The sequence below is a fragment of the Haliotis rufescens genome, unplaced genomic scaffold (assembly GCF_023055435.1).
Source record: "Haliotis rufescens isolate VD_foot unplaced genomic scaffold, xgHalRufe1.0.p SCAF_94, whole genome shotgun sequence".
In the NCBI taxonomy this organism is placed as follows: Eukaryota; Metazoa; Mollusca; class Gastropoda; order Lepetellida; family Haliotidae; genus Haliotis; species Haliotis rufescens.
In genome coordinates, this window is record NW_025964388.1 from 962,742 (window position 1) to 990,550 (window position 27,809).

At 41.9% G+C, this 27,809-nt stretch overlaps 1 protein-coding gene across 5 annotated transcripts in view; it reads left to right on the forward strand.

The window, feature by feature from the left end:
• Positions 1 to 27,809, forward strand: part of LOC124137729 (arf-GAP with coiled-coil, ANK repeat and PH domain-containing protein 2-like) — a 138,128-nt gene that overhangs the window by 25,456 nt on the left and 84,863 nt on the right. For 4 of the 5 annotated variants that reach the window (XM_048391643.1, XM_048391647.1, XM_048391644.1 and 1 more), the window contains exons 3-8: positions 10,124 to 10,182; positions 12,652 to 12,712; positions 14,244 to 14,261; positions 24,526 to 24,579; positions 25,130 to 25,188; positions 27,514 to 27,697. In XM_048391643.1, the coding sequence (XP_048247600.1) occupies positions 10,124 to 10,182; positions 12,652 to 12,712; positions 14,244 to 14,261; positions 24,526 to 24,579; positions 25,130 to 25,188; positions 27,514 to 27,697 (435 nt within the window). The remainder of the gene's footprint in view (positions 1 to 10,123; positions 10,183 to 12,651; positions 12,713 to 14,243; positions 14,262 to 24,525; positions 24,580 to 25,129; positions 25,189 to 27,513; positions 27,698 to 27,809) is intronic. The other variant, XM_048391645.1, reaches the window with a different exon arrangement.

Consider the following 27,809-nt stretch of genomic DNA (forward strand, 5'->3'; position numbering starts at 1 on the left):
AAGGGATTGATGGGTGGATAACAGCGTATTATTTTCAGGGGATGCCACTCAGCTAATGTGCTGACTTGTGAATTCTTGTTTGCAGGGCTCCAGATACGTTTTTGAGCCATTGAGTATTTCTCATTCACGTTGAGTTTTGATGTTTTTCTGTGGGTTGTTCAATATATTTTTACTCCCTTGGGTCCGGTCTTTGTGTAAAAATATTGTGCCAGGTGACTTCTAATTTGTATAATTTGTTTGTGTTCTGCCCCAAGTGTATAACATGTTGCATAAACTCACAACAGCGCTATGAACCTAGCTAATTACATCTTCCCGAGGCAAGGAAGTTAACTCACTATAAAAGTCCAGTTTCCACCCTTGCTGAATAAGGGTGGAATTCCAGAGTTACATTTTGGCTGGACTAACGAATCTATGCATAGTCCAATTAAAATCATGTAAGGAACTAGACATTTGTTTCGTAAACAACATGGATTTCAACAAGCAGATATTAGTCAACTGCAGGATTTGCAAAGCATGTGTACCGCCAACTGGGAGTCAACTTATTTTGTAAATCTTTTCATGTTTTCATGTAGCACATGTACACAAGTTGAAATGACAAACTGGGTTGATATGGCGAGTGTTGTTATGCTTTTGAGATTTCAAATTTTTCATGTGTATTTGTACGCAAGCATCTCAATATTAATTAACTATCGGTAGTGGTGATATATTTTGCATATATCATGATATGCAGCTTATCTGGATCTCTGTGTAATCAGCAGTAATCAGTAGCTGCCAGTAATTAGTGTCTGTACTTATTGCTAGTATTAAAGGTTCAGCCTGTGTTTATTGGAAGTGTGGGAGGAGTTGATACCTCCCTGTAATGCTGCCAGGGAGAATGTGAGGCACTCACTGAGAGACCTGGGGCAGAGTAGATCCCAGGACGCTAGCGACAGTTGACTGTAACCATCGTGGTGTAGAAAAACAGCAGTCTTTCCCTCACTCACTGAGAGACCTGGAGCAGAGTCGATCCCAGGCCCCTAGCGACAGTTGACTGTAACCATCGTGGTGTAGAAAAACAGCAGTCTTTCCCTCACTCACTGAGAGACCTGGGGCAGAGTCGATCCCAGGCCCCTAGCGACAGTTGACTGTAACCATCGTGGTGTAGAAAAACAGCAGTCTTTCCCTCACTCACTCAAATGTTTCACTGGGTGGGTTTGCAATTTACTGAACACTGTGACCTACAATAACTGAAATTCACTCACTCACTCACTCACTCACTCACTCACTCACTCACTCACTCACTCACTCACTCATGTTAACATATAATGAGGATTTAGGGGATCCAGATCAAGGTACTGAAGCTCACTCACTCACCCATACACCCACCAACTCACTCACTCACTCACTCACTCAGCCGTCCACCCACTCATCCAACTCACTCATCAATCCACTCACTCACTCAACCGACCCATCCACCCACCTGCTTACTCACTCACTCACTCACAATCCACTCACTCATACATCCACCAACCCACTCACTCACTCAATTGCCTGTTCCCTCGCTCACTCACTCGCTCACTCACTCACTCACCAACCCACTCACACACCAACCCACTCACTCACCAACACACTCATTCACCAACACACTCACTAACCCAGTCACTCACTCATACATCCCTCAACCCACTCAACCGCCCACCCGCCCGCCTGTCCACCCACTCACTCACTCACTCATACACCCACCATCCCACTCAACCAACCATCTGTCCACTCACTCACACACTCACACACCAATCCACTCATTCACCAACACACTCACACACCAACCCACTCACTCACCAACACACTCACTAACCCAGTCACTCACTCATACACCCACCAACCCACTCAACCACCCATCGGTCCACTCACTCACACACTCACACACCAACTCACTCACTCACCAACACACTCACTAACCCAGTCACTCACTCATACACCCACCCACCCACCCACTCACTCACTCACTCATACACCAACTCAACCACCCATCGGTCCACTCACTCACACACTCACACACCAATCCACTCACTCACCAACACACTCACACACCAACCCACTCACTCACCAACACACTCACTCACCAACACACTCACTCACCAACACACTCACTAACCAAGTCACTCACTCATACACCCACCAACCCAATCAACCACCCATCGGTCCACTCACTCACACACCAACTCACTCACTCACTCACCAACACACTCACTAACCCAGTCACTCACTCATACACCCACCCACCCACCCACTCACTCACTCACTCATACACCCACCCACCCACCCACCCACCCACTCACTCACTCACTCACTCACTCACCAACACACTCACTAACCCAGTCACTCACTCATACACCCACCCACTCACTCACTCACTCACTCACTCACTCATACACCCACCAACCAACTCAACAACCCGTCGGTCCACTCACTCACTCTCTCACTCACTCAAAGCTTTATGACTCTTGTTATCTATATTAGGCCACTAACATCACCATTGTGTTACTGGACAGGAAGACAGTCCACCAGATCATGTGTTTCCCCGGATCATACCACATCAGTTAAACAAAGCAGCATGTTCTCTGGTATCCCTGGCAATTTATGACAGTATAAATAATGGCAGTGTTGGGATGAAGTTACTGTCTCGGAATATAGGACTTTTGATTTTGGTGTAGAGTTGGTTTGTAACCAATATATTTGTCAGTATGATATACATGATATATGCTACTGGTGTTATATGCCATACAATACAGAAGACACGGCATCAGAGGTTTATACAGTGTCTGGGGCCTCTATAACAGCAGCTTGTAAATAATTGAGTCAGGTCAGGCAAAGTAAATGGTTAATGGCATGATTATTTAAAGGTTGTTTTTAATGCTACAGTCAGCAATTTCTAGCTACTGCTTTTGACCACTTTAAGTTTTAACTCACTCACTCACTCATGTTAACATTTAATGAGGTACTGAAGCTCGCTCGCTCGCTCGCTCACTCACTCACTCACTCACTCACTCACTCACTCACTCACTCACTCACTCATCAATCCACTTACTCACTCACCTATGAAGATCCAGGGTAGAATAGGTCTTCAGCAACCCATGCTTGTCGTAAAAGGTGACTATGCTTGTCGTAAGAGGCGACCAACGGGACTTGGTGGTCAGGTTCGCTGACTTGGTGGATGAATGTCATCGTATCCCAGACAGAGTATAGGTACTCAGCAACCACCTGTCCTTGTGAGAATTCACTATAATTGGATTGGGTGATCAGGCACGTTTACTTCATGTCATCACTGGGTGGATCCGTGCTCATAGCATTGCATAGTGCTCATGGTGTCTTTACAGTCTGCCGTTACTCACCTGGACTATTGCTGTGGGTTTCGTTAAAAAACAACAAACAAGCATAACAAAATAAAAGAAAGTCTACCCTTACTGTGTTAAGAACAATATTATTAGGAATTTATGGTCTGTCTGGCTGTCTGTATTCAGAAAGAGGCGATGAACTTACTTGTAAAAGTGGTGAGATCGTGAATTATAGATTTGTATGTCGGTGATTGGTTCTCTTAGCACCATGTGGCTTGGGCTTGGCTGAGAAAAGAATGTTAGGGTTTTACCTGACACTTCAGCAACCCGTGATTGCCGTAAAAGGTGACTATGCTTGACGTAAGAGGCGACTAACGGGATCGGGTGGTCAGAGTCGCTGACATGGTTGAAGCATGTTGTCGTGTCCCAATTGCGTGGATCGATGCTCATGATATAAATCACTGGATTGTCTGGTCCAGATTTGATTATTTACAGACTGCTGTCGTAAAGCTGGAATATTGCTGAGTGCGGCGTTACACAACAAATAACCTCCGGGACATCATGCCTTGGTCCCCCCAAATTTATTACAGACTCGAAAATCGGGCAACTCCCAGACTATACCATGTAAGAAAATGGGTGTGTCAGCAGATGAAGACAGTACATTATTATGTGGCAAGAGTTAATGGTGCAACTATCTCATAACCTGACAACAGCTGAAATAGAAACTGGCACTAGTCCTATTGTCTTTGCAAACAACCCATTAGTTAAGGTGTCATGAGAAATTTGCTTTTTTTAGGGTATTGCTGTGTGTTTGTATTATTAAGACAAGTGGACTGACAGTGTTAAGTGTCTAGCGCTGCTGTAGTGGTGGACGGTGGCTCTGAGGAGAGTGTTTGACCTTTAGAGAAAAAACGGATGCCCTAAGTGGCCAGTGTTAATGTAGCATTTTATCTGTTAATGTTGTTTCTGGACATGATTGTAGCTGAGTTTCACTGACAGAGGATGTGAAAACTGCCGTTCAGATGTAGCCAAGTGATATGATTGTCGGCAGCATTAGAAATTAATGCTAGCTGATATCCCCGTAGGTCCTGGGTTAGAATACATCTAGACAAACATTATTCCAAGAAATACAGTTCTGAAATACATATATATATGAAATAAAAAATTAAATCCAAATGGAGCCATGAACAATGTTTAATTTCATTCTAAACTACTCAAATCATTCTAGACTTAAGTTGGATTTTTTTATTTATTTTCCAGGTAGATAAATTTAGGTCGCCAATCATAGATTTAATCGCTTTTAGCCATCAAGGTGGTCGCTACTCAGAGGGCTGCTATCTAGTCTATTAGATTTGTCAGTGGTGCAGTCTGTGGTTAAAGCTTTGGCTTGTCACGATGGCACAATGTTGAAGGTGGAGTTATTGTGCCTCCCTATCACCATCCTGTGATGTGGCAGGAATATTGATACAATCAACAGGGGACCTCCTCACTCACTGACTGGCTATGATCTGGTCGCCCAGTCATAAGGATGGGATCTAGAGCTTCATGTGCAGGCCAGGCTAGGTCCAACTGTCACTCAGAAGCACTGGACACCTCCCTCTATCTCCTCCCTGACAACAGACCTCCTCACTCACTGACTGGCTATGATCTGGTCGCCCAGTCATAAGGATGGGATCTAGAGCTTCATGTGCAGGCCAGGCAAGGTCCCACTGTCACTCAGAAGCACTGGACACCTCCCTCTATCTCCTCCCTGACAACAGACCTCCTCACTCACTGACTGGCTATGATCTGGTCGCCCAGTCATAAGGATGGGATCTAGAGCTTCATGTGCAGGCCTGGCTAGGTCCCACTGTCACTCAGAAGCACTGGACACCTCCCTCTATCTCCTCCCTGACAACAGACCTCCTCACTCACTGACTGGCTATGATCTGGTCGCCCAGTCATAAGGATGGAATCTAGAGCTTCATGTGCAAGCTAGGTCCCACTCAGAAGCACTGGACAAGCTTCCTCTTTGAATATTTGGTACTACCACCACGATCTGCACCTGAGGAAGCTCCACTCAGGCTCACGCCCCGAGCTTTGACGCTGCTTAGGGCTCCACCCTTCATAACCCTGCAGGTTACAAGACAGCTCCACAGTGCATGGACTTCACTGATTGATTTTCTGTCACTGATGTTGCAGGCCGACCCATTGTGCCGCTGTAGGTAGTACACAGCACTCGCTGCCCCCGGACTGTTGTTACACAGGCTCCTGCACACTCCAGCCTGCAGCCTGCTCTGTGACTTATCCTGACTCACCTCCATGAGAGCTCTGCACTGTATGGGCGGTGGGGGAGTCTTGTTGCAGGCCGACCCATTGTGCCACTGTAGGTAGTACACAGCACTCACTGCCCCCGGACTGTTGTTACACAGGCTCCTGCACACTCCAGCCTGCAGCCTGCTCTGTGACTTATCCTGACTCATCTCCATGAGAGCTCTGCACTGTATGGGCAGTGGGGGAGTCTTGTTGGAGGCCGACCCATTGTGCCGCTGTAGGTAGTACACAGCATCGCACTCGCTGCCCCCGGACTGTTGTTACACAGGTTCCTGCACACTCCAGCTCACAGCCTGCTCTGTTATGGGCTTATCCTGACTCACCTCCGTGAGAGCTCTGCACTGTATGGGCAGTGGGGGAGTCTTGTGGTTAAAGTGCAGCTTGTCATGATCAAGGCCTGGGTTTGAGTCTCTACATGGGTACAATGGATGCACTCTCCTTGCTGCCTCCTCACAACAGTCGCACACACACGCGCAGGGTTAATTCTTGGATGGGGCCTTGTGCTTTAAACCGTCAATTTGAAACAAGGCCCACATTTCTAAATACAATGGGGCTTTTTAACTTTGTGTTGTATGGGCGGACCTCTGGAATATTTGAAATTTTCATATAAAGGGCCCATGTCAGAAGAAATCCTAGAGTGAACCCTGCACACATATGCATGCACATGCTCATGCAAGCACATAAACACTCACACGCACGCACGCACACACGCATGCACAGGGCTATGCTAAGTAGCGTAATGCTCTGGCACAAAAGCCGCTTAGTAAAAGACCACCTGTCAGAGTAGAAATTGGCACTAGTCCTGTTATAAGTCCTTGCCAAACTGCCCAATAGTAAGGTATCATAAGGACCAGTAGAAATTTGCCATTTTTAGGGTTTTGCTATATGTTATCATTATAAGGAACAGTGTTAGTTTCTACCGCTGTCTGTGTGTCCAAGTGGTTCATGCGTCAGCTCATCTTGCCACGACACCAGTTTAATTCCCCCCATGGGTACAATCTGTGATGACCATCCCTGGTGATGCGAAAGTTATGTGGTTGTTGTAATGCTAAAAGAGGCAGTAACCCTACACACAACACTTAACAGTTGGTTTTCAGTGTTCTACACTACATGGTTCCAAATAAACTCAAGTACACTTTATAAGTCTGAGACAAGTTCATATCAGGACAGAACCATTATCATATTGGGAGTAGTGTTATCATTGCAATAAACATGATAAACCAGTCCGAAAAACTTGGGATCCTAACCTGATAAACATGCAGATGAGGTCACGGATCAGGAACTACTTCTAACATGTCTAAGCGCTATACATCGATATAATGTCTGCATAATCAATAAATTTGTTGATTTTTCTATTCACAACCATGGCTGCAAATAATTTGACACTATCTGTTATATGGGACAGTTCAGTTTGTGTGAATAGGTTGTGAAATGACTGAAATATTTACTGAAGCAATTTACCAAACACCTAAATATTACGATAATTGTTATTATACTTGTTATCTGAAAATCTTTCCATCTATTTTATTATGATAACAAATTCCAAACGCTTTTATGTTGAATTTCATCACCCAGTGACTGAAAATTATAGGATTAAAGAAACCGAAACTCACCGATATTTTTTTAAAACCCTTAACATGCTTAACTGAGTGAGTTGGGTTTAACGCCGCTTTTGACAAATGTTTGACAGTATTCCTGTTATATCACGGCGTGTCAGCTTAATGTGGGAGGAAAGCCCGAATTGATGCAGGTCTTAGACGTTTACCACTTCGGTGAAACCCACGAGCACAGGTATGGTGCTGACAAACCTAGAAACATAATCGGAGCGAACCGAGATTCGAACCCACAATCATAGGTTTCTGGCGTGCCCTAGGGACGCAACTCTAGGGACGACTGTGCCACCCGTGCCCACGAACTGATGCTTAAAGATAAGCATGATAAGTAGTCTATTGTGATGTTTTTGAACCCTTTTGAACTTGTAAATAATTTTTCGTCAGTCAGTTAAATGAATGGACAGTGTTTCAGGCAATTTTAAAATGACTGAACTATTTTAGCATTTTGTAAATTGCCGAGTGGAATCACATATTACACATTGACTGCAACAAACATGTCTGAAACATCGATGTTCTTTCTTAGAAGGACTTATTTAAGTTTAACAAAGACGTTATTGCCATCATATGTTTCTGTCTCATAAACATCGTATGTTAAAAATTAAAAATATGTATTATGCCAATTGGTTGAATATATGAGTTTGTATTCCTAATATTATGCAATTTACGGTCAGTAATCTTTATGCATCATTTCCTTGTGGTATTGGGATATCACCACTAGGGCTGTGATAATAATTTGAATTATTAGTGTATTGTGATGATCTGCGTGAAGTTTAATGAAATCACGAGAGATTATGAGAAGATCCATATTTTAAAAATCCGCCACAAAACTTAGCAATCTTATGGTGTACGAAATATTTATCATTTAATGGATGGTTTTATCGATGCGACAAACCAATATGATAAGCTTGATATCGCAATCCAATAACTGAATAAGTATGCAAATGAGGTCATCTTATAGGAACTACTTTTAGTAAACTTGATACACAGATACGATGCCGCCTTGCAAACCTTTATGCCAAAATTAACCTAGGTTTCCCTGATGAGTATGTTGTCATGTCAACAGACGGGTATGCAAGGGGTTTGGCGCTATGTAAGAAATGGGGCAGTTCACTCAGGCATTGCTAAGCTATTTCTAAAGTTTCTATAGTGAATGAAAATATGTCATAAACTTCGACAATGTTTAGAATGACATAATATGGTAAAGAGAATGTTACCCTTGTGTGTTTTATTCAATGTAAAATTTAATAAAAAATTAAGGAATTTAAAGTAGGCTTGAATAATACAATTTTCATTCTTAATGTTAGATAGTAGGGCTGGGACGGGTAACTCGGGTACCCGGGTCAGGTGGGTACTGAGTAGGACTCGGGTACCCACAGGACTACCCGGACCCGTGGTTAGTCACGTGACATATTGTTTAATGACAAAAATTATCTAGAACTCTACACTACAAGTCACTAATGTGTGTGCATTGCTTCTGATTTTTCATATGGTTGAATAAAGATATAACTTGTACATATCAGTGTATGAATGACCAAATTGTTAAATACATGTATCTAAATTGGTTTTGCCAGGGCTATGCTAAAAATGTTCCCAATCGGACATTTTGAGACATCTCCTGAGACCTACAGTGGGTACCCGGGTAGGGTCGGGTAATAGGGGGATGGGTACCCGTGGTTGTAAATTTGGACTCGTCCCAGCCCTATTAGATAGCTATGATACAGGCGAGCATAATGTAAATTTTATTGATGTAATATTTTTAAATATTTACAATGTGCAAGAGAAAATGGCCAATATGTGACAGATACTATGTATAACATATTAACAGTTGTAAGAGGCGTCTAACGGGATCGGGTGGTGAGGCTCGCTGACTTGGTTGATGCATGTCATCGTATCCCAACTGCGTGGATCGATGCTCATGATATAAATCACTGGATTGTCTTGTCCAGACTTGATTATTTACAGACCGCCGTCATATAGCTGGAATATTGCTGAGTGCAGTGTCAAACAACAAACAAAGAAAACAAACAAACATATTAACCACCTCATACCACAACATTCTAAACAACATGTTTTGGAAATTGAATTACATTGTATATCATTGATGTATATACTGTTTGCACTAAACTGAGATGAATGAGGAAATGCCCCACAAAAAGAAGAACATATTTTCTGTGCGAAACACACCCAGCTGACAATTTCTAAATATGTATATCATTTCCTTATGCGTCAAAGCTAATGCTAAATGCTGAATTAACTTTTAAGGTGTGTCGCTGGAGGAGATTAAACCTTGTCCTGGCTGTTAGTTACCGTATATGACCGCGTATAAGCCGAATTTTGAGGACCAGAAAAAAGATTCTGTAGAAAGGGGTCGGCTTATCCACGGGATACACTTTCATGATAGTATTTTTCAGATCGTGATCTGTCAGAAACATCGCCTGAATGACGGTCCGATAGATTATAACTTCCCGAAAGTTTTGAAGTTGCCAAGACTAGAGCCATTATTGTTATGTTATAAATTATCAATAAAGTTATTATTATACACCAATGTTGTCATTATTAAAAAAATGTTATGCATGTTACTACTTCCGATAATAAGTTTTCAATTGAATGTTCAAAGTTTATCGTTCTTCATGAACTCCACAATCTTTACATGTAACAATATATGTAATTCACAGCTATAATATATAATCTACAGATGAAATCGCCAATAGCTATTACGTACGTTTTGCAAAGTTCATAAATTGATAGTGAACAAATGTCTACCTTTATTGAAAGAGGCAAATAAACAACTGTATCGGTATAGATTATTAGTTGGATGAATAGTTTTGTGTTCTCTTGATCCCTGTTCATGCTGATGTATACTCAGTTTTCCTTCTCTTTCAGCTGGTGAAACTATGCACAACTATGATAGAGACGGGCAAGAACTTCAACAATGCAACCGGGTAAACTACAGTCATGGGCAGATCGATAAACACACATTTTTTTGTTTTTTTTGTTTCACGTTTGACATGTTCAATACAGCAGGATTTTCCTGCAGTTGCTACTGAAATACTGTCTATATTGCACATGATCTAGCTCACTCAATCTGTGCCCAAACCTTTAAGTCTTCTTGTCCAAAGTAGTATCTTGGAATTATTTTAGATGAACATTCAATGCCATTTTAGAAAGTGGTCAATTGTAACAGATTCCCGTACCATTTTGGCACATACAGTATTTGACGTAATAAGCGTCCCGCTCTTATAAGCGCCCCGCTCTTATAAGCGCCCACTGCGATATTTGCTAATACATTGGCCAGTGAACAATCCCAATTGGCACCCCTTCCGATTGATCAATGTACACAAGACTTATTTTTTTGCGTATAATACGCACTCGTGTGTTATATGCAACCTTAATTATGGGCAATTAAATTCTGGAAAAATATATCTGTCGTACATAAACATTTCAGGCTGTCAGCATAAACCACGAAATTTATCTTTCAACTCTGTTTTTTTTCACCAAAATAATATTCTAATAAGAGCCCCCTATTTCTATTTTTGAGAGCGCCCTGGGCGCTTTTTACGTCGAATACGGTAATTGCCGACGATTGTGTGCTGGCGATTAGGTGCCTCACTCTGGAAGTGTGGGTTCGAATCCCGGACGGGACACAACCCCAAAAAGTACGAGAATCTGTACTTTACTAAGAAAGTGTTATCCGAATTATAACATTTGTTACTATTTTAGATGTTATATGTGAGATGAAGTGAAATGGGGCAAGTTGCATCACGTTCAAGATTATTGCACTTATATAGCGACCTACATGCATATGCGTGTGTGTTTGTGTGTGTATCTGTGTGTGAATCTCTGTTTGTGTCTGTATCTTTATGGGGGGCACGGGTGGCACAGTCGTCTAAGGCGCCACGATTCGCTGTGCAGAGTTGCATCCCTTGGGCACGCCAGAAACCTATGATTGTGGGTTCGAGTCCCGGTTCGCCCCAATTATGTTTCTAGGTTTGTCAGCACCATACCCGTGCTCGTGGGTTTCACCGAAGTGGTAAACGTCTGAGACCTGCATCACTTCGGGCTTTCCTCACACATTAAGCTGACACGCCGCAATATTACTGGAATACTGTTAAAAGCGGCGATAAACCAAACTCACTCACTCACTCACTGTATCTTTGTGTATGTGTGTCTCTGTGTGAAAGTTTTTGCTAGTCCAGACTAATGCTGGTTTTATACCAACTCCGAGCTTGTCACTCGTCCTTGTTTTGTCCCCTCGCTGCCATGTGCCCTGCAGGGAGAGAATCAAACCACCAGCCAGCTGCTTTCCAGGCTGACGCTTTATCCACTAGGCCATGGAGACGGTCGCTAGTTTTTAGTCTCACTTATGGTGGAGTACCTGCTGACATTACTAGACTCTGTGGGGCAGTCTGGTAGCCGAGTGGATAAAGTGCGTCATGCCTAAGACCTGGGTTCGATTCCCGACATGGGTACAATGTGTGAAGCCCATTTCTGGTGTCCCCAGCCGTGATATTGCTGGAATATTGCTAAAAGCGGTGTAGAACCATACTCACTCACTCACTCACTGCTAGACTCTGGCCTCAGACTCATGGCTAAAGTTGTTGACTGCTACCTGATAGACATAGCACTTGAAGATGGGCAGGACACTGAGGATCATGCAGTAATGGACACTGTCTGAGATGAGTGTGCATGTGCATGTACAAAGATTGAATTATACAAAGTTAAAAAATAATTACCATTGTCAGTTTTTCACACCTTGACCCGTGAAGATCCGGGGTAGAATAGGTCTTCAGCAACCCATGCTTGCCGTAAAAGGCGACTATGCTTGTCTTCAAAGATGACTAACGGGATCTGGTGGTCAGGCTCATTGACTTGGTTGATGAATGTCATCAATCCCAATTGCGTAGATCGATGCCCATGATGTCAATCACTGGATTGTCTGGTCAAGACTCGATTATTTACAGACCGCCGTCATATAGCTGGAATATTGCTGAGTGCGGTGTTAAACATCAAACAAACAAAAACACCTTCATTTTACTTACCAAAGTAAACTGTAAACATCACCTACACTGGACCAAGTTAAATGGAAGTGGCCCAGTTGTTAAAGTGTTGGCTGGTCACTCGAAGGCTGGAGTTCAGTTCCCATTATAGGGACTTGTCCATCCTGTTCTTGGTGACCCTCTATGTTGTGTCTGGAAGATGGCTAAAAGCATAAATCCCTCACCAGCTTTAGAAATTGGCACCAGTCCTTGCCAAACTGCCCAATAGTTAAGGTATCAGAAGGACTAGTAGAAATTTGCCATTTTTAAGTGTTTTGCTATATGTTATGATTATAAGGACTAGTAGATCAAACCTGTTAGTTTCTACCGCTGCTCACTCTCAGCGCGAGAATTATTTTGAATGGTGTGTTCCAGGGGATTCATCACAGGTGTCCGAGATCTGGCATCATATTTCCACGATGACAATTTGGTGTCGGTAAGTCCTTTTGCCTCTTTGTTATACAACTGCTTATTGGGGCTGAAACTACACACCAGAACCACTCTGAATAATGGACTTCAAACGATTATAACTTGAACATCCATTCAGATTACTCTGTAGATCATCGATGTGCGGATAATTAAGACAATACGCCAAAAGATAAGTATTGATACACAGTAACTTCTTTCAGTGGCATTTAGAAGTTGGTGTGATGAAGTAAGACGAGTTCTATGGATGTAATAAAGAAGTTGTTCATCCATAGAACTCGTCTTACTTGATACACAGTGTTCAAAATTAATGTCGAGGTGTCCTTTTTGTTCCCTAATGTTAAAAGTTTGGAGGTCCCTAGATTCAACTATAGTACTCAACATTCGCTAAGGACCAACATGTTCAGTTAAAGGTGCGGTCCTTAGCAACGGTTGAGTAGTATACGACAGGTGAAGACCTCACAGACTCCAGAACCTCTTAGTTTTGAACGTTCTCTACAGAATGACGTGCATCGTGAATTGTATCATGGAGTGACGGTTGGGTGATGGTGAGTTGTTTCAGCTTCAGTGCTTCTAGAATCTTTCGTCAAGTAATTAGTCTAGCTGTGCCAGTTTGAGTTCCCCATGATACATCTGTCAGTATAAGCTTTTTCTTAACACTCACAGTATTGCTTCACTTTGTTGAAGGCTTCACAGATTCACTCTGCTTCTAGAACAGATCCGTTATACGTTTTGCAAAACAAAATTCACCCACCAAGCTTCCTTTCAAAATATGTTGATGCAACTTCTGGAATATTAAAATAATTCAAGACAATAGAAACAGATGAAGTAAGTTAAAATTGATAGATACAAGTCTCTGCAGTTTAATTTACACATTTTATTTACACATACTTTGAAGTGAATTTTATAGTGGAGGGGTTCTCTGGTGCCACAATTTGTTGTTCAGAGTTACCTCCCTTAGTCATGGGGATCAATGCTCATGATATCAATCACTGAATTGTCTGGTCCAGACTCGATTATTTACAGACTGCCATCATATAGCTGGAATATTGCTGAGTGTGGCGTTAAACAAAAAAAAAAAAGGGGAGGGGGGGGGGGGGGGGGGGGGGAAAGAACAATTATTTCATTGAGGCGAGTCGATTAGCATTATTCAACAACAAACCAGCCAACTCTAAGTCATGCCATGATCTGCTGATCATGTAAACAAATCCCTCATTCACCTTGACTGTTATTCAATTGTGTCAATCTGCTCTTTTGTATGATATCTTGACTCAAAAAAATGTTCAAATCAGCATTAACAACATAAATATAATTTGTATGTTGAAGTTGAATTTACTTTTCCCTAAGGTGAAAATAAAATAACATAACAGAACAAGATAATTCTTGAAGCTATATTTCAACCACAAAGGAATTATCTATTTAAGTTTTGTATCTGATATGTATTTTGAAAGGAATCTGACCTTTTCCTTTTTTTTAACTTTCCCAATTTAATTTGTGTTACCATGGTTACTGATTTATTTGACATATATTGTGTCCCACAGGATGATAGCAAAGTGTCAGTAAGTATCCATGGCAACCAGTTCCCAGATTGCTTGGTTTGCGAGTTTTGTTCTATCCATTGTGCATATTGAACCTCAACTGATTATGTCCATTGTCTTGGTGTGTGAAGTTGTGATGATTCTCTTCTTCCAATGGAGCGATTTTCAATAATATCGGTCTTCAAAAATATTCCTTCAATTTCAAAATTTATGCCCTTAGGATTTCACTGAAAAAATTAATGGTTTTAAGTGGCATTTTACAAGGTTTAGTATGAATAAACACAGTGTTGGTTTCTTCAATGTTTAGGTACAGATGCTGGTATGTTTATCAAGCAGGTTTATGATGTTCAGCAGGTGCTTGATGAAGGTACCAGCAGCAGTACCGAACATTGTAAACATACTGAAAAAGGTACCTGCAACTGACTTACTTATATCACATGGATGAAAATGAGTGAAGGACCAGCAGCTATACTGAACATCGTGGACATGTTTGATGAAGGTACCAGTGTCTGTATGAACATCGTGGACATTCTTGATGAAGGTACCAGTGCCTGTATGAACATCATGGACATGCTTGATGAAGGTACTAGTGCCTGTACTGAACATCGTGGACATGCTTGATGAAGGTACCAGTGCCTGTATGAACATCGTGGACATGCTTGATGAAGGTACCAGTGCCTGTACTGAACATCGTGGACATGCTTGATGAAGGTACCAGTGCCTGTACTTAACATCGTGGACATGCTTGATGAAGGTACCAGTGCCTGTATGAACATCGTGGACATGCTTGATGAAGGTACCAGTGCCTGTATGAACATCGTGGACATGCTTGATGAGGGTACCAGTGCCTGTACTGAACATCATGGCCATGCTTGATGAAGGTACTAGTGCCTGTATGAACATCGTGGACATGCTTGATGAAGGTACCAGTGTCTGTATGAACATTGTTGACATGCTTGATGAAGGTACTAGTGCCTGTATGAACATTGTGGACATGCTTGATGAAGGTACCAGTGTCTGTATGAACTTCGTGGACATTCTTGATGAAGGTACCAGTGTCAATATGAACATCGTGGACATGCTTGATGAAGGTACCAGTGTCTGTATGAACATTGTGGACATGCTTGATGAAGGTACCAGTGCCTGTACTGAACATCATGGACATGCTTGATGAAGGTACCAGTGTCTGTATGAACATCGTGGACATGCTTGATGAAGGTACTAGTGCCTGTACTGAACATCATGGACATGCTTGATGAAGGTACCAGTGCCTGTATGAACATCGTGGACATGGTTGATGAAGGTACCAGTGTCTGTATGAACATCGAGGACATGCTTGATGAAGGTACCAGTGTCTGTATGAACATTGTGGACATGCTTGATGAAGGTACCAGTGCCTGTATGAACATCGAAGACATGCTTGATGAAGGTACCAGTGCCTGTATGAACATCGTGGACATGCTTGATGAAGGTACCAGCGCCGGTACCAGACTTTGTATGGAAACAATCACAAAGTCCACTCTTCATCAATATTTGCTCTGGTCACAGGACATGGATTTAAGGAGTGTCATGAAATTAGAGCAGTGGACTTTGGTCATTATTCATAGTCAAGGTGATATGTTTGCCATACATTATCTGACAATGTGTAATTTGAACACACCTTGTTCAAGGTGAAATAGGGTCATTCGAAATGTGTAGAATTCTTGTGATAATTCTTCATAATTTTGGGCGGATCTAAATCAAATTTAAAATTCAGTAATTCATTCACAGGGAAATGTTTTATAATTTAATGCTCAGAAACTATTGTGCCTGGTGTACATGTGCCCAAACTAGCGGGGTTGTGGATGGGTCTAAGGCTACATTGTGCTGTGCAGAATCCCAAGATTCGCCCTCATTCTTGGTCAGCAGTGTACCTGATCTCAGGGTTAAAAGGGGCACGGGTGGCCCAGTCGTCTAAAGCGCCGCGATTCGTTGTGCAGAGTTGCGTCCCTTAGGCACGCCAGAAACCTATGATTGTGGGTTCGAATCCCGGTTCGCCCCGATTATGTTTCTCGGTTTGTCAGCACCATACCCGTGCTCGTGGGTTTCACCGAAGTGGTAAACGTCTGAGACCTGCATCACTTCGGTCTTTCCTCCCACATTAAGCTGACACGCCGTGATATGACTGGAATACTGTTAAAAGCGGCGTTAAACCCAACTCACTCACTCACTCAGGGTTAAAATCTAAGGCCAGGAACACTTCCTTCCACAATAGACTGACAAGCCCTGATACACTGTTCAAAGCAGCATTAAACCACATGGCTTTCTTTGTTGTATCAGTGTAGCGTTGATAACGTTCACATCTGCACCTCAAACTGCGCCAGCACCTTACTTGGTCCTAACAAAGGGTATCAGCTTCATGCACATATGTTTGGTTGATTAATGCAGTCAATATTTTTGAAAATGCAGGATTTTAAAAGTTGTGTCGCTGTGCACAAGGACACTAGATCCAGCCAGTGCAATATGCATAGCTTTTGTGAGATATTTGATCAGTATTTCTATCTAGATCCAGTGTATGAAATAAGCATGTCAGTGGGTGCTTGTCATAACGCTATTCTCCCCGTGAAGATCCGGGGTAGAATAGGTCTTCAGCAACCCATGCTTGCCGTGAAAGGCGACTGTGCTTGTTGTAAGAGGCGACTAACGGGATTGGGTGGTCAGGCTCGCTGACTTGGTTGATTCATGTCATCGATCCCAATTGTGTGGATTGATGCTCATGATATCAATCACTGGATTGTCTGGTCCAGACTCCATTATTTACAATATCGAATATTGCAGAGTGCGACGTTAAACAACAAACAAAACAAAATGTAACATTATTCTTAAAAGTGATAGAAAGTCAGTGTCCCCGGATTCCAATACCAACAAGAACCATGGGCCCCCTTAATTTCCAACACTGCAGATCACATTGAAAATAGCAGCAATTCCTGGAATATTTACTGAATCTTTAAGTCAATTCCTGTAGGTATTTTGGTATGGCAACAAAATCATGACAGTTGTTAATGCTACACAGAAATAAGACGGAAAGAAGCAGGATTTTGTGGCAAACACGAGGACACAACAGTGATCTGCTATTGCCAGAAAGGAACTGGATTCGTTGCTGTTTCTGTCTTGTGAAAAATCCACTGTCCCTTGTTTCTGAACATCCTTGTCTCCATGGCAACAGATTATCAAAAATTGAGCTTGAAAATAATCATTTAAAAACTGTTGGAGAATATTTATTTGTTGATAAGAACGAGACTTTATCTATTAAGATATTTCTGCAATAATTTTGGAAAACTTGAAAAGATATTTTGAATTGTACGAACCCTTGGGAGAAGAGAATTGTCTGTGAATCATCTCCCCTCAATGTGTCATCACCTTAAAGGGACCCTCCATCCCCTCCACCCTGTGGCCAGTGTCAACAAGCGCCGCTATGTCCTCCCGGTTCTCAGGTCGAACAACGATGTATCACATGGATCAAAATGAGCGAAATGTTGGCAGAAATTGAAAATTTTGTGCACCAAAGCAGCAAAAGCAGCACTATCTTTAGACTTTAGATTCACTTTACAGTGAATCAAACATTTCAGAGATTCTATTTAAATTGTGAATACAGGTTGGACACCCTAAGAAGCCTGAAATTCTACTTGTCATCGAGATACATTTATATCATACAGACTGACAGACTAATGCAGATTTGAATGCATTTTAAGGAAATTTTGTACAAAGTAATTGAGGGAGCTTTGGGGTAGCCTAATAGTTAATGTGTTGGCTTGTCATGTTGAAGTTCCAGGTTTGAATTCTCAAATGGGTCCAATCTGTAAATCGTATTTTTGGTGACGGGATGTAAGTTCTGTGTCTGGAATAATGCTAAAAGTACAGTAATATCATACTCACTCACTTACATGGAGCTAAAACCTGGGGACATTTTGCTCATTTTGTGAGATTGTTTGACCTGATGCTGCATTGATTGACATGGCCGGCCCTACCCTTCCCAGTAGAGTACAGAACACCCATGGCCAGCATCACCGATCATAGTAGTCAGAAATTAACACGTTGAGATGGTATTGTATGCAGCCTTAAGGAGTAGCCTCGACGAGTAGCCACTAGAAACTGTCGGAATGTCTATAGGGAGCGGATAACCATTGATATTTGATCATTTGTTTCTTGAGAAGATTATGAAAATAATGACTCATTTTTTATGTTCAATTATTTATAAAGAAAATGTATGTGATTCACGTTTGTTTTGATACAGTAACCAGGTAATTTTTTTTTTTTAGAATATACAGTAAACTATGTTTATAACGAACACGCTTATAACGAACTGACCGAATAACATACTTATATTTTAGTCCCTGCCATTTGATGAGAAGGGGCGGTCGGGTAGCCTAGTGGTTAAAGCGTTCGCTCGTCATGCCGAAGACCCGGGTTCGATTCCCGACATGGGTACAATGTGTGAAGCCCATTTCTGGTGTCCCCCACCGTGATATTGCTGGAATATTGCTAAAAGCGGTGTAAAACCAAACTCACTCACTCACTCATTTGTTGAGAAATACTGTATATATGCTTATAACGAAGCAGGGTTATTATGAACTAAAATTAGTGGTCCCCTTGAGTTTGTTATAACCATAGTTTACTGTATAAAAAAGTCAATTATTTTGTCTGTCATTTTAACCTAAAATTTGGAAACAGAAGCATATGTGAATGTAGTTTTGGGCCTTTAATCAATCACACAAGAAGTTTGAACGTTGGCGATTATAAGAGAATTCATAACAAGGAACTAAATGTTATGGATACAGTATGACCTATTGCCCTTGACCTCTGTGTAGCCCAGGAGGTCAAGGTCACACCAACACACGCATGTGAGTGGTGCTCAGTTCTAGGTGATATCATTGAGGGGAAACGTGGTGAGAACAGCCTCAGTTATCCAGTGAATGTCTCCGTTCTGTTATGATGCTGATCCTAGTCTTCATCGCCATACATTTATTATGGAAATGAGCTTGAAATCAACAACCAATTAAACTGCCTCTTGTAAAATTGATGGCATAGATCTACATTCAAACTTGTTGCCTCAGATGAATGAGCCCTTGATACAATCGGTCAAATAAGAGCACTGTTAAAATTCAGTCTTTTTAAAATTAAATCTTTTACACAAATGATACCTCTCTTCGGATAGCCCTGACAATGTAAGGTGACATTTCTATTCAGCCAATTCAGTATTGAGGCTGATGAAAATATTTTACTGAGTTTTACGTTAGGGGAAAGGAAGTCATACATTCCATGTTGTAATTGAGACGGTGGCCCAGTCGTCTAAGGCGCAGCGATTCACTCTGCAGAGTTGCGTCCCTTGGGCACACCAGAAACCTATGATTGTGGGTTCGAATCCCAGTTCTCCCCAATTATGTTTCTATGTTTGTCAGCACCATACCCGTGCTCGTGGGTTTCTCCAAAGTGGTAAATGTCTGAGACCTGCATCACTTCGGGCTTTCCTCCCACATTAAGCTGACATGCTGCGTTATTACGAATACTGTTAAAAGCGGCGTTAAACCCAACTCACTCACTCACACACTGTAATTGAGACATCATGCAACAATGCAATTCTAGTACTGGAAATATGTTTACATTGTCATTAAAGAACAGTGTGATGACATCATAATAGATCGTGGACACAATACACTGGATAACAGAGGGTGCGTGAGAATGGATGCTAGTTTGTATGGCGGCATGATCTTAGAGGCTGGTTCAGCTGCAAATGTTGATATGCATGTAATTTCCTGATTTGTTTCCCTAGGTCAGACTTTCTCAGATGAAAATGTCAAAAACATTCATGATCATTCTCCTGTTTTATTAATTCTGTATACCTTTGTTTAATCAGAGCTACAGATAAGCTGCGTATTTGCGTAAAATACCCCCCCAAAATATTCAAACCCCAATTACTTTCAATTAACTTGCGTACAGAAACGCATGCATTAAATGAAAAACTTAATTGTTTGAAAACAGCACGTGTAAATACCTGATGAAGCTTTTTCAGCATGTGTACAATGGAGCTAATTTTCTATACACAATTACGAGCTAATTTTACTTTCCGAGGCAAGCCTATCAGAACCGTTATATACATCTAAAACATTATTTCATTTTTTTTTAAATCTCAAAATGTTCACTCATTTTGTGTAAAACCCAATAGAGTGATGAATAGATGAGTGAAAAAATATTGGTTACCCAATGAAAAATGTAATAACCCAATTAAAATAGAAACCCTAGAGTAAAAACTCAATTGCTCAAAAAGTTATCTGTAGCTCTGTTTAATTCTGACAACTTGATTTTGTGAACAGGGGCATATTTTCAGGAATTTTCCTTGCATTTCTTAAACGTTAAAAGTAATACATATCAAATGGTGTTGGGGATGGGGTGGGGATTAAGGGTGTTCAGGTGGGGATTAAGGGTGTTCAGGTGGGGATTAAGGCTGTTCAGGTGGGGAATAAGGATGTTCAGGTGGGGATTAAGGGTGTTTGGGTAGGGATTAAGGGTGTTCAGGTGGGGAATAAGGATGTTCGGGTGGGGATTAAGGGTGTTTTGGTGGGGATTAAGGGTGTTCAGGTGGGGATTAAGGGTGTTCAGGTGGGGATTAAGGGTGTTTGGGTTTGGGATTAAGGGTGTTCAGGTGGGGAATAAGGATGTTCAGGTGGGGATTAAGGGTGTTCAGGTGGGGATTAAGGGTGTTCAGGTGGGGAATAAGGATGTTTGGGTGGGGATTAAGGGTGTTCAGGTGGGGAATAAGGATGTTCAGGTGGGGATTAAGGGTGTTTGGGTGGGGATCAATGGTGTTTGGGTGGGGATCAAGGGTGTTTGGGTGGGGATTAAGGATGTTCAGGTGGGGATTAAGGATGTTCGGGTGGGGAATAAGGAAGTTCAGGTGGGGATCAAGGGTGTTTGGGTGGGGATTAAGGGTGTTCAGGTGGGGAATAAGGATGTTCAGGTGGGGATTAAGGGTATTCGGGTGGGCATTAAGGGTGTTCAGATGTGGAGAAGTCTCAGTGGTAGTACTGTTTGAAATCAATCTATCTAAGCGGGTCCCTAGATATTAATAGACTACAGTGCCCAAGGACCTCATTAATATCTAACACTGGCTAGGAATAGCTTGTTATTATTCAGCTGTTAATTAGAAACATTCGGAATCCATTCAGCCACGCTGTAGTGTCATGTGTGGGCAACTATCACCATGATCATCATTAAAATGTAGTCCTTCATCCGCTTTTTGCCGGTTATTTCTTTTTAGTAGAATAGAACCCTTTCCTGGTTGGGGCTTATCAAGGTCAAGGTTGTGGTTGGAGGGTAAAGGTCTCATGTTAATTAGCTTCAGTTTGGTTTCTATCATTTCTCATTCAGTTACTCTCAGTAGGAATTAACATTTAGCATTGTGCAGTTGTGGGACAGCCTAGTGCTTATACCATCTCACCGACAAGAAGTCCTGGGTGAGGTAGCCTAGAGGCTGTACAATCTCCTCATCTATCAGACGACCTGGGTTCGACTCGTTTCAGTTTGTGAAGCCCTCTTGGTGATCTTGTCGGATTCTGTTTCAGTACTGCAAACAATTGACTTCACATTTTATTTGTTCTTTGAGGTTGCAGTTTCTTGTGAAAACATCAACCTTTTCATTATATCATCAAAAGTTGATAGAATTGAGCCGACGTGAGGTATTGCTTTATGAGAGATGTTTTATGAGGTTAGCTTGGTCAAAGGGAGATAAGAATGTCAAAACCATAATATTACCTCCCTTTGATTACGTGTTCTTTAAATTGAAAATTCATTTCGAAACAGTTTATACCACTTTTGTGTGGCATGTTTGAACTGCAGTGAAATAGATCTTGTTTGAATCTCTCCTTGGATGAAAATCCCTGACATTTGACTGTCTCCTTGGACAGAGTCCCCCTTGTTTGACTGTGTGCTTGTTTGACTATATCCTTGGACAGATGCTCCCGTTGAAAGGTTGACTGTTTCCTTGGATGAATTCCTTTCTGATTCTTTGTGTCCTTGAACAGATAATCCCAATTGTGACATTTGATTGTGCTCTTGGACAGATTCCCACTTGATTCACTGCCTCCATATTCTCCCTTGTTTGACTGTGTCCTTATTTGACTATATCCTTGAATAGATGCTCCTTTTTTAGACATTTGATTGTGCTCTCATTTGATTTGATCCCACTTGTTTGACTGTATCCTTAGACAGATTCCCACTTGTTTGACTGTCATCATAGTCTCCCTTATTTGTCTTTGTCCTTGTTTGACTAAATCCTTGACAGATGCTCCCTTCTTTGACATTTGATTGGGCTCTTGGACAGATTCCCACTTGTTCGACTATATCCTTGAACAGATTCTCCCTTGTTTAAATGTGTCTTTGGGCAGATGCTCTCATTGGAAGGTGGCTGTGTCATTGGATGAATTCCTTTCTGATTCTTTGTGTACTTGATCAGATGTTCCTTATTATGACATTTGATTGTGCTCTCATTTGATTTGATCCCACTTGACTGTATCCTTGGACAGATTCTCCCTTGTTTGACTGTACCCTTGGACAGATTCTCCCTTGTTTGACTGTATCCTGGGACAGATTCTCCCTTGTTTGACTGTACCCTTGGACAGATTCCCACTTGTTTGACTGTATCCGGGGACAGATTCTCCCTTGTTTGACTGTATCCTTGGACAGATTCTCCCTTGTTTGACTGTACCCTTGGACAGATTCTCCCTTGTTTGACTGTGTCCTGGGACAGATTCTCCCTTGTTAGACTGTATCCTTGGACAGGTTCTCCCTTGTTTGACTGTACCCTTGGACAGATTCTCCCTTGTTTGACTGTATCCTGGGACAGATTCTCCCTTGTTTGACTATCCTTGGACAGATTCCCACTTGTTTGACTGTATCCTTGGACAGATTCTCCCTTGTTTGACTGTACCCTTGGACAGATTCTCCCTTGTTTGACTGTACCCTTCGACAGATTCTCCCTTGTTTGACTGTATCCTTGGACAGATTCCCACTTGTTTGACTGTATCCTGGGACAGATTCTCCCTTGTTTGACTGTGTCCTTGGACAAAATCTCTCGTTTAATGTTTGACTGTGTCCTTGGATTAATTTGTTTCAGATAAAACTTGTTCAGGAACATTACATAGATGTTGTTTGACTTCATCACTGACCTAGTTATATAGGAGAGGCAGTGCCCAGTTGGATTCCAAGAGGACCTTAGTAACCAATAATGGTCACATCAGATGAGAAATATAGGAACTGGGTGTATGCAGGCATTTGAATACTGAATGGTTTCTAGACATTTCATCTGTTCCTTTGAGTCTTGTCTCCACTACACCATGCTGGTGCAGATCAGAATGCCACCATAGTCTTGCATGCATGCAGACACTTTCTGAAACTCTTGCATGTCTTGCACAGATCATCGGTCTTGACTTCATGAATCTATTTTGAATGCATTTTGTATGTATTGAATGTTTGCATAGCTTAGATTTGCATTTCTTTATGTCTTTACATTTTGTAGCTCACCTGACAGGTTGATAGCTTCTTGATAAATATTTGGTTGTTGATTAGTTGTGTATATGTGTAATATTTAGCCAGTTGTTCAGCTACCACAGCAGTCTGATATAGACTACCGTCTCCCTGTTCCTGTTGAGAGTCAGAGCTGGAATTGGTCCACAAGTAACTTATGATGTTGTATGACGCAACTTAACTGATCAGGTGGTCGCACTGTGACTTGGTTGATGGTACCAGGATGGCCGGGTCATTGCTCATATCAACACTGGCCAGATTGTCAGGTCCAAACTAGATTGTTTACAGACTGTCGACTTACAGCTGGAATATTGCTTTGTGCGGCATTAAGAATTTGTTTAGCATCAAATGTACAAACATACAGACAAATATACGGACCAACTAGCCCTCCCCCATCCCACCCTGATCCAGGGACCCACCTAACACTAGCCTCAGGAGGGGCGGTCGGGTAGTCTAGTGGGTAAAGCGTTCAATCATCACGCCGAAGACCCAGGTTTGATTCCTAACATGGGTACAATATGTGAAGCCCATTTCTGGTGTCCCCCGCCGTGATATTGCTGGAATATTGCTAAAAGCGGCGTTAAATCATACTCACTCACTCACTCTCTATCCTCAGGAGAACTTGCTCCCCAGCAATAGACCAATCTTTCTATCCATTGACAGACTGTTTTCATTTGTTCTACAAAAATAATTGAACATGTGTCGCATGAGTTCTTTCTGTTTTCAGGCGTCACTTAATCGGTTTGCTCATGCCATGACCGAGATGCTCAAATATTTCACAGTGAGTTGTCCATTATTCGCAAACAAAATGTCATCAAGAAGTTCAGTTGTTTCCGTAATTATGTGATGTAATAACTTGTTATTGTAGCTCCCTAGTCGGACAATGGTTAGTTTAATAGGGTTATCATGAAACACATTGATACTCATCACAATACTTGAGACCCGTGAAGATCCGGGGTAGAATAGGTCTTCAGCAACCCATGCTTGCCGTAAAAGGTGACTATGCTTATCTAAAAAGGTAACTAACGGGATCGGGTAGTCAGACTCGCTGACTTGTTTGATGCATGTTATCGTATACCAACTGCGTGGATCGATGCTCATGATGTCAATCACTGGATTGTCTGGTCCAAACTTGATTATTAACACCCCGCTGTCATATAGCTGGAATACTCACTCACTCTTGTTTATGCTATCAACAACTCTTAATTTTGCCCATAGCTGTAAAAGTGCTGACTGACTTAAAACAACACACAAAATTCAGCATTTATTATGTGACATTATCTAGCTGTCCTGTTTGAGATGCTTCAGCGTCTTACATTGTCTGTTTCCAGATACTCATGGACCAGGCTCATCGATCTGTGTGCAAAAATCTCAACAATTTCATCAAAAAGTAAGATGTAGATCATTGAACAAAAATTATTCACTCAGGATGCAAAATATGATGTTGAGATTGGAAGCAAGTAAGTTACATGCGAGTCTTGTGGGATGCATAAAAATTGTTGCCTAAAATGGGGGGCAAGCAATATATGAGACAGTCCTAAGACCAATCTCACCGCCCCAACCACCCACCTCGATAATAAATGACATCCGCTGTGATATTGCTGATATTGCTTAAAGCGATGTTCCACTCACTCACTCACTCACTCACTCACTCACTCACTCACTCACTCACTCACTCACTCACTCACTCACTCACTCACTCACTCACTCACTCACTCACTGTAATTAATGACCATTAAACACCTGTGGTTTCTACAGCATTTTGAAAACGACCCGTAAAGATCCGCGGTAGAATATGTCTTCAGCAACCCATGCTTGCCGTAAAAGGTGACTATGCTTGTTGTTAGAGGCGATTAACGGGATCGGGTGGTCAGGCTCGCAGACTTGGTTGATGCATGTCATCGTATACATTGATGCATGTATATGCGTAGATGCATAGATTGGTACTCATGATGTCAATCACTGGATTGTCTGGTCCAGACTCTATTATTTACAGACGGCAGTCATTTAGCTGGAATATTGCTGAGTGTGGTGTTAACCAACAAACCAACATTTTGAAAACAGTAACATATGTTTGCATTCCTGATAGTGCAGCCTTTGTAAAAATAAGCAACAATAGACCTTCCATAATTTAAAATATGCCTGCTGAAAGTGAAAGCATTGATTGCCATACCGGCAGGGGAGTTTGGTACAAGAGGTAGAAGTTGTTCTTCAGACTATCGCTATCTGGTAGAATGCCATTCCCTGCTTGTCTCCATGGCAAGAGGGGGCACGGGTGGCCTAGTCTAAGGTGCCGCGATTCACTGTGCAGAGTTGCATCCCTTGGGCACGCCAGAAACCTATGGTTGTGGGTTCGAATCCCGGTTCGCCCCGATTATGTTTCTAGGTTTGTCAGCACCATACCCGTGCTCATGGGTTTCACCGAAGTGGTAAACGTCTGAGACCTGCATTACTTCAGGCTTTCCTCCCACATTAAGCTGACACGCCGTGATATAACTGGAATAATGTTAAATGCGGCGTTAAACACAACTCAACTCAACTAAGGCGCCGCGATTCACTGTGCAGAGTTGTGTCCCTTAGGCACGCCAGAAACCTATGATTGTGGATTCGAATCCCGGTTCGCCCCGATTATGTTTCTAGGTTTGTCAGCACCATACCCGTGCTCGTGGGTTTCACCGAAGTGGTAAACGTCTGAGACCTGCATCACTTCGGGCTTTCCTCCCACATTAAGCTGACATGCCGATATAACTGGAATACTGTTAAACACAACTCACTCACTCCATGGCAAGACAGAGCATGTGGGCACACCAGGACAACTGCAGGACAAGGTCCGCTTGTCTCCATGGTCAGAGATTTGTTGAATTAAGGAAGGACTGGTCATATTTCCTTGTGTACTACCTTTACCACTAGGTAGATGGCAACTCTGTTTTTCGACTTCTGAATATCCAATTTAATAATTAAATTGCATTATTGTGCTGAATGATGTCACTTTTTAAATTTGTTGTCTACAGTTAATGATTCAATGAGCAGCCTTTGACGTTAATCCTGTGGACATATTTATTGATAAGAATTATCTTTTTAAGTTCTTTGAAGTAAAAACATCAAAACTGGTGTGCACATTTTGCATAAATCCTGATTTTGACAGTGTGCACTCTGGTTTTACTGTTTATACCTCCATAAATGAAAACAATATTGAAGTCAGTTCTTAAGTATTAAATCTTTGTGTATGATAAATAATGAAGTGAACACTCATTCATTCCAGTTGTATTGATTGTACGTAGAGATTATTTTACAAGCATGTATGTCATACTGATTTTACGAAACGAGTGTCAGAATTGTTGTATTTCTTGAGGGTAATACATGAATTCTTGCACGAGTTTTGTAAAATCAGGATACACATGTGAGTGTAGTAATTCTTTATTACCCATTTTTTCCTCATCCTTATGAGCTCCCCTTTAGAAAATGCACTGATCACCACCGTTGTCCTAGAAAACCACAATTTGTCGAATGACATCAACAATCTTCAGCTATGACATCATTTCCAGTGTGACGTCATTCGACCTTACGTCACAATAAGATTCAACGTCACAATAAGATTCACGAGAAGTCACATTTCCACTGGTGCACAACATTTTTTTATGAACTTGTTTTTTTTCATACCCTGACTATGGGTAATAAAAGATGATTACGATCTGACGTAGGAATTTGATTGCAGTGACATCAAGAAAGCCAAGGAGACAAAGAAACATTTTGAGAAGATTAGTGACGATATGGACAATGCATTGTTACGGAATGCCCAGGCCTTGAAGAGCAAGCCCCAGGAGTGCGAGGAGTCCCACAACACACTGACAGCCATGAGGTCCTGCTTCGCCCACACCTCGCTCGACTACGTGTTCCAGGTCAGTGTGCGCGCATCCTCTTGTACCGACCTGTGCAATCTTCTCAGGAGTCTGGTGGGCACTGATTGCTAGTTGTCTAAGGGGCCGCAATTTGCTGTGTAGAGTTGCCTCC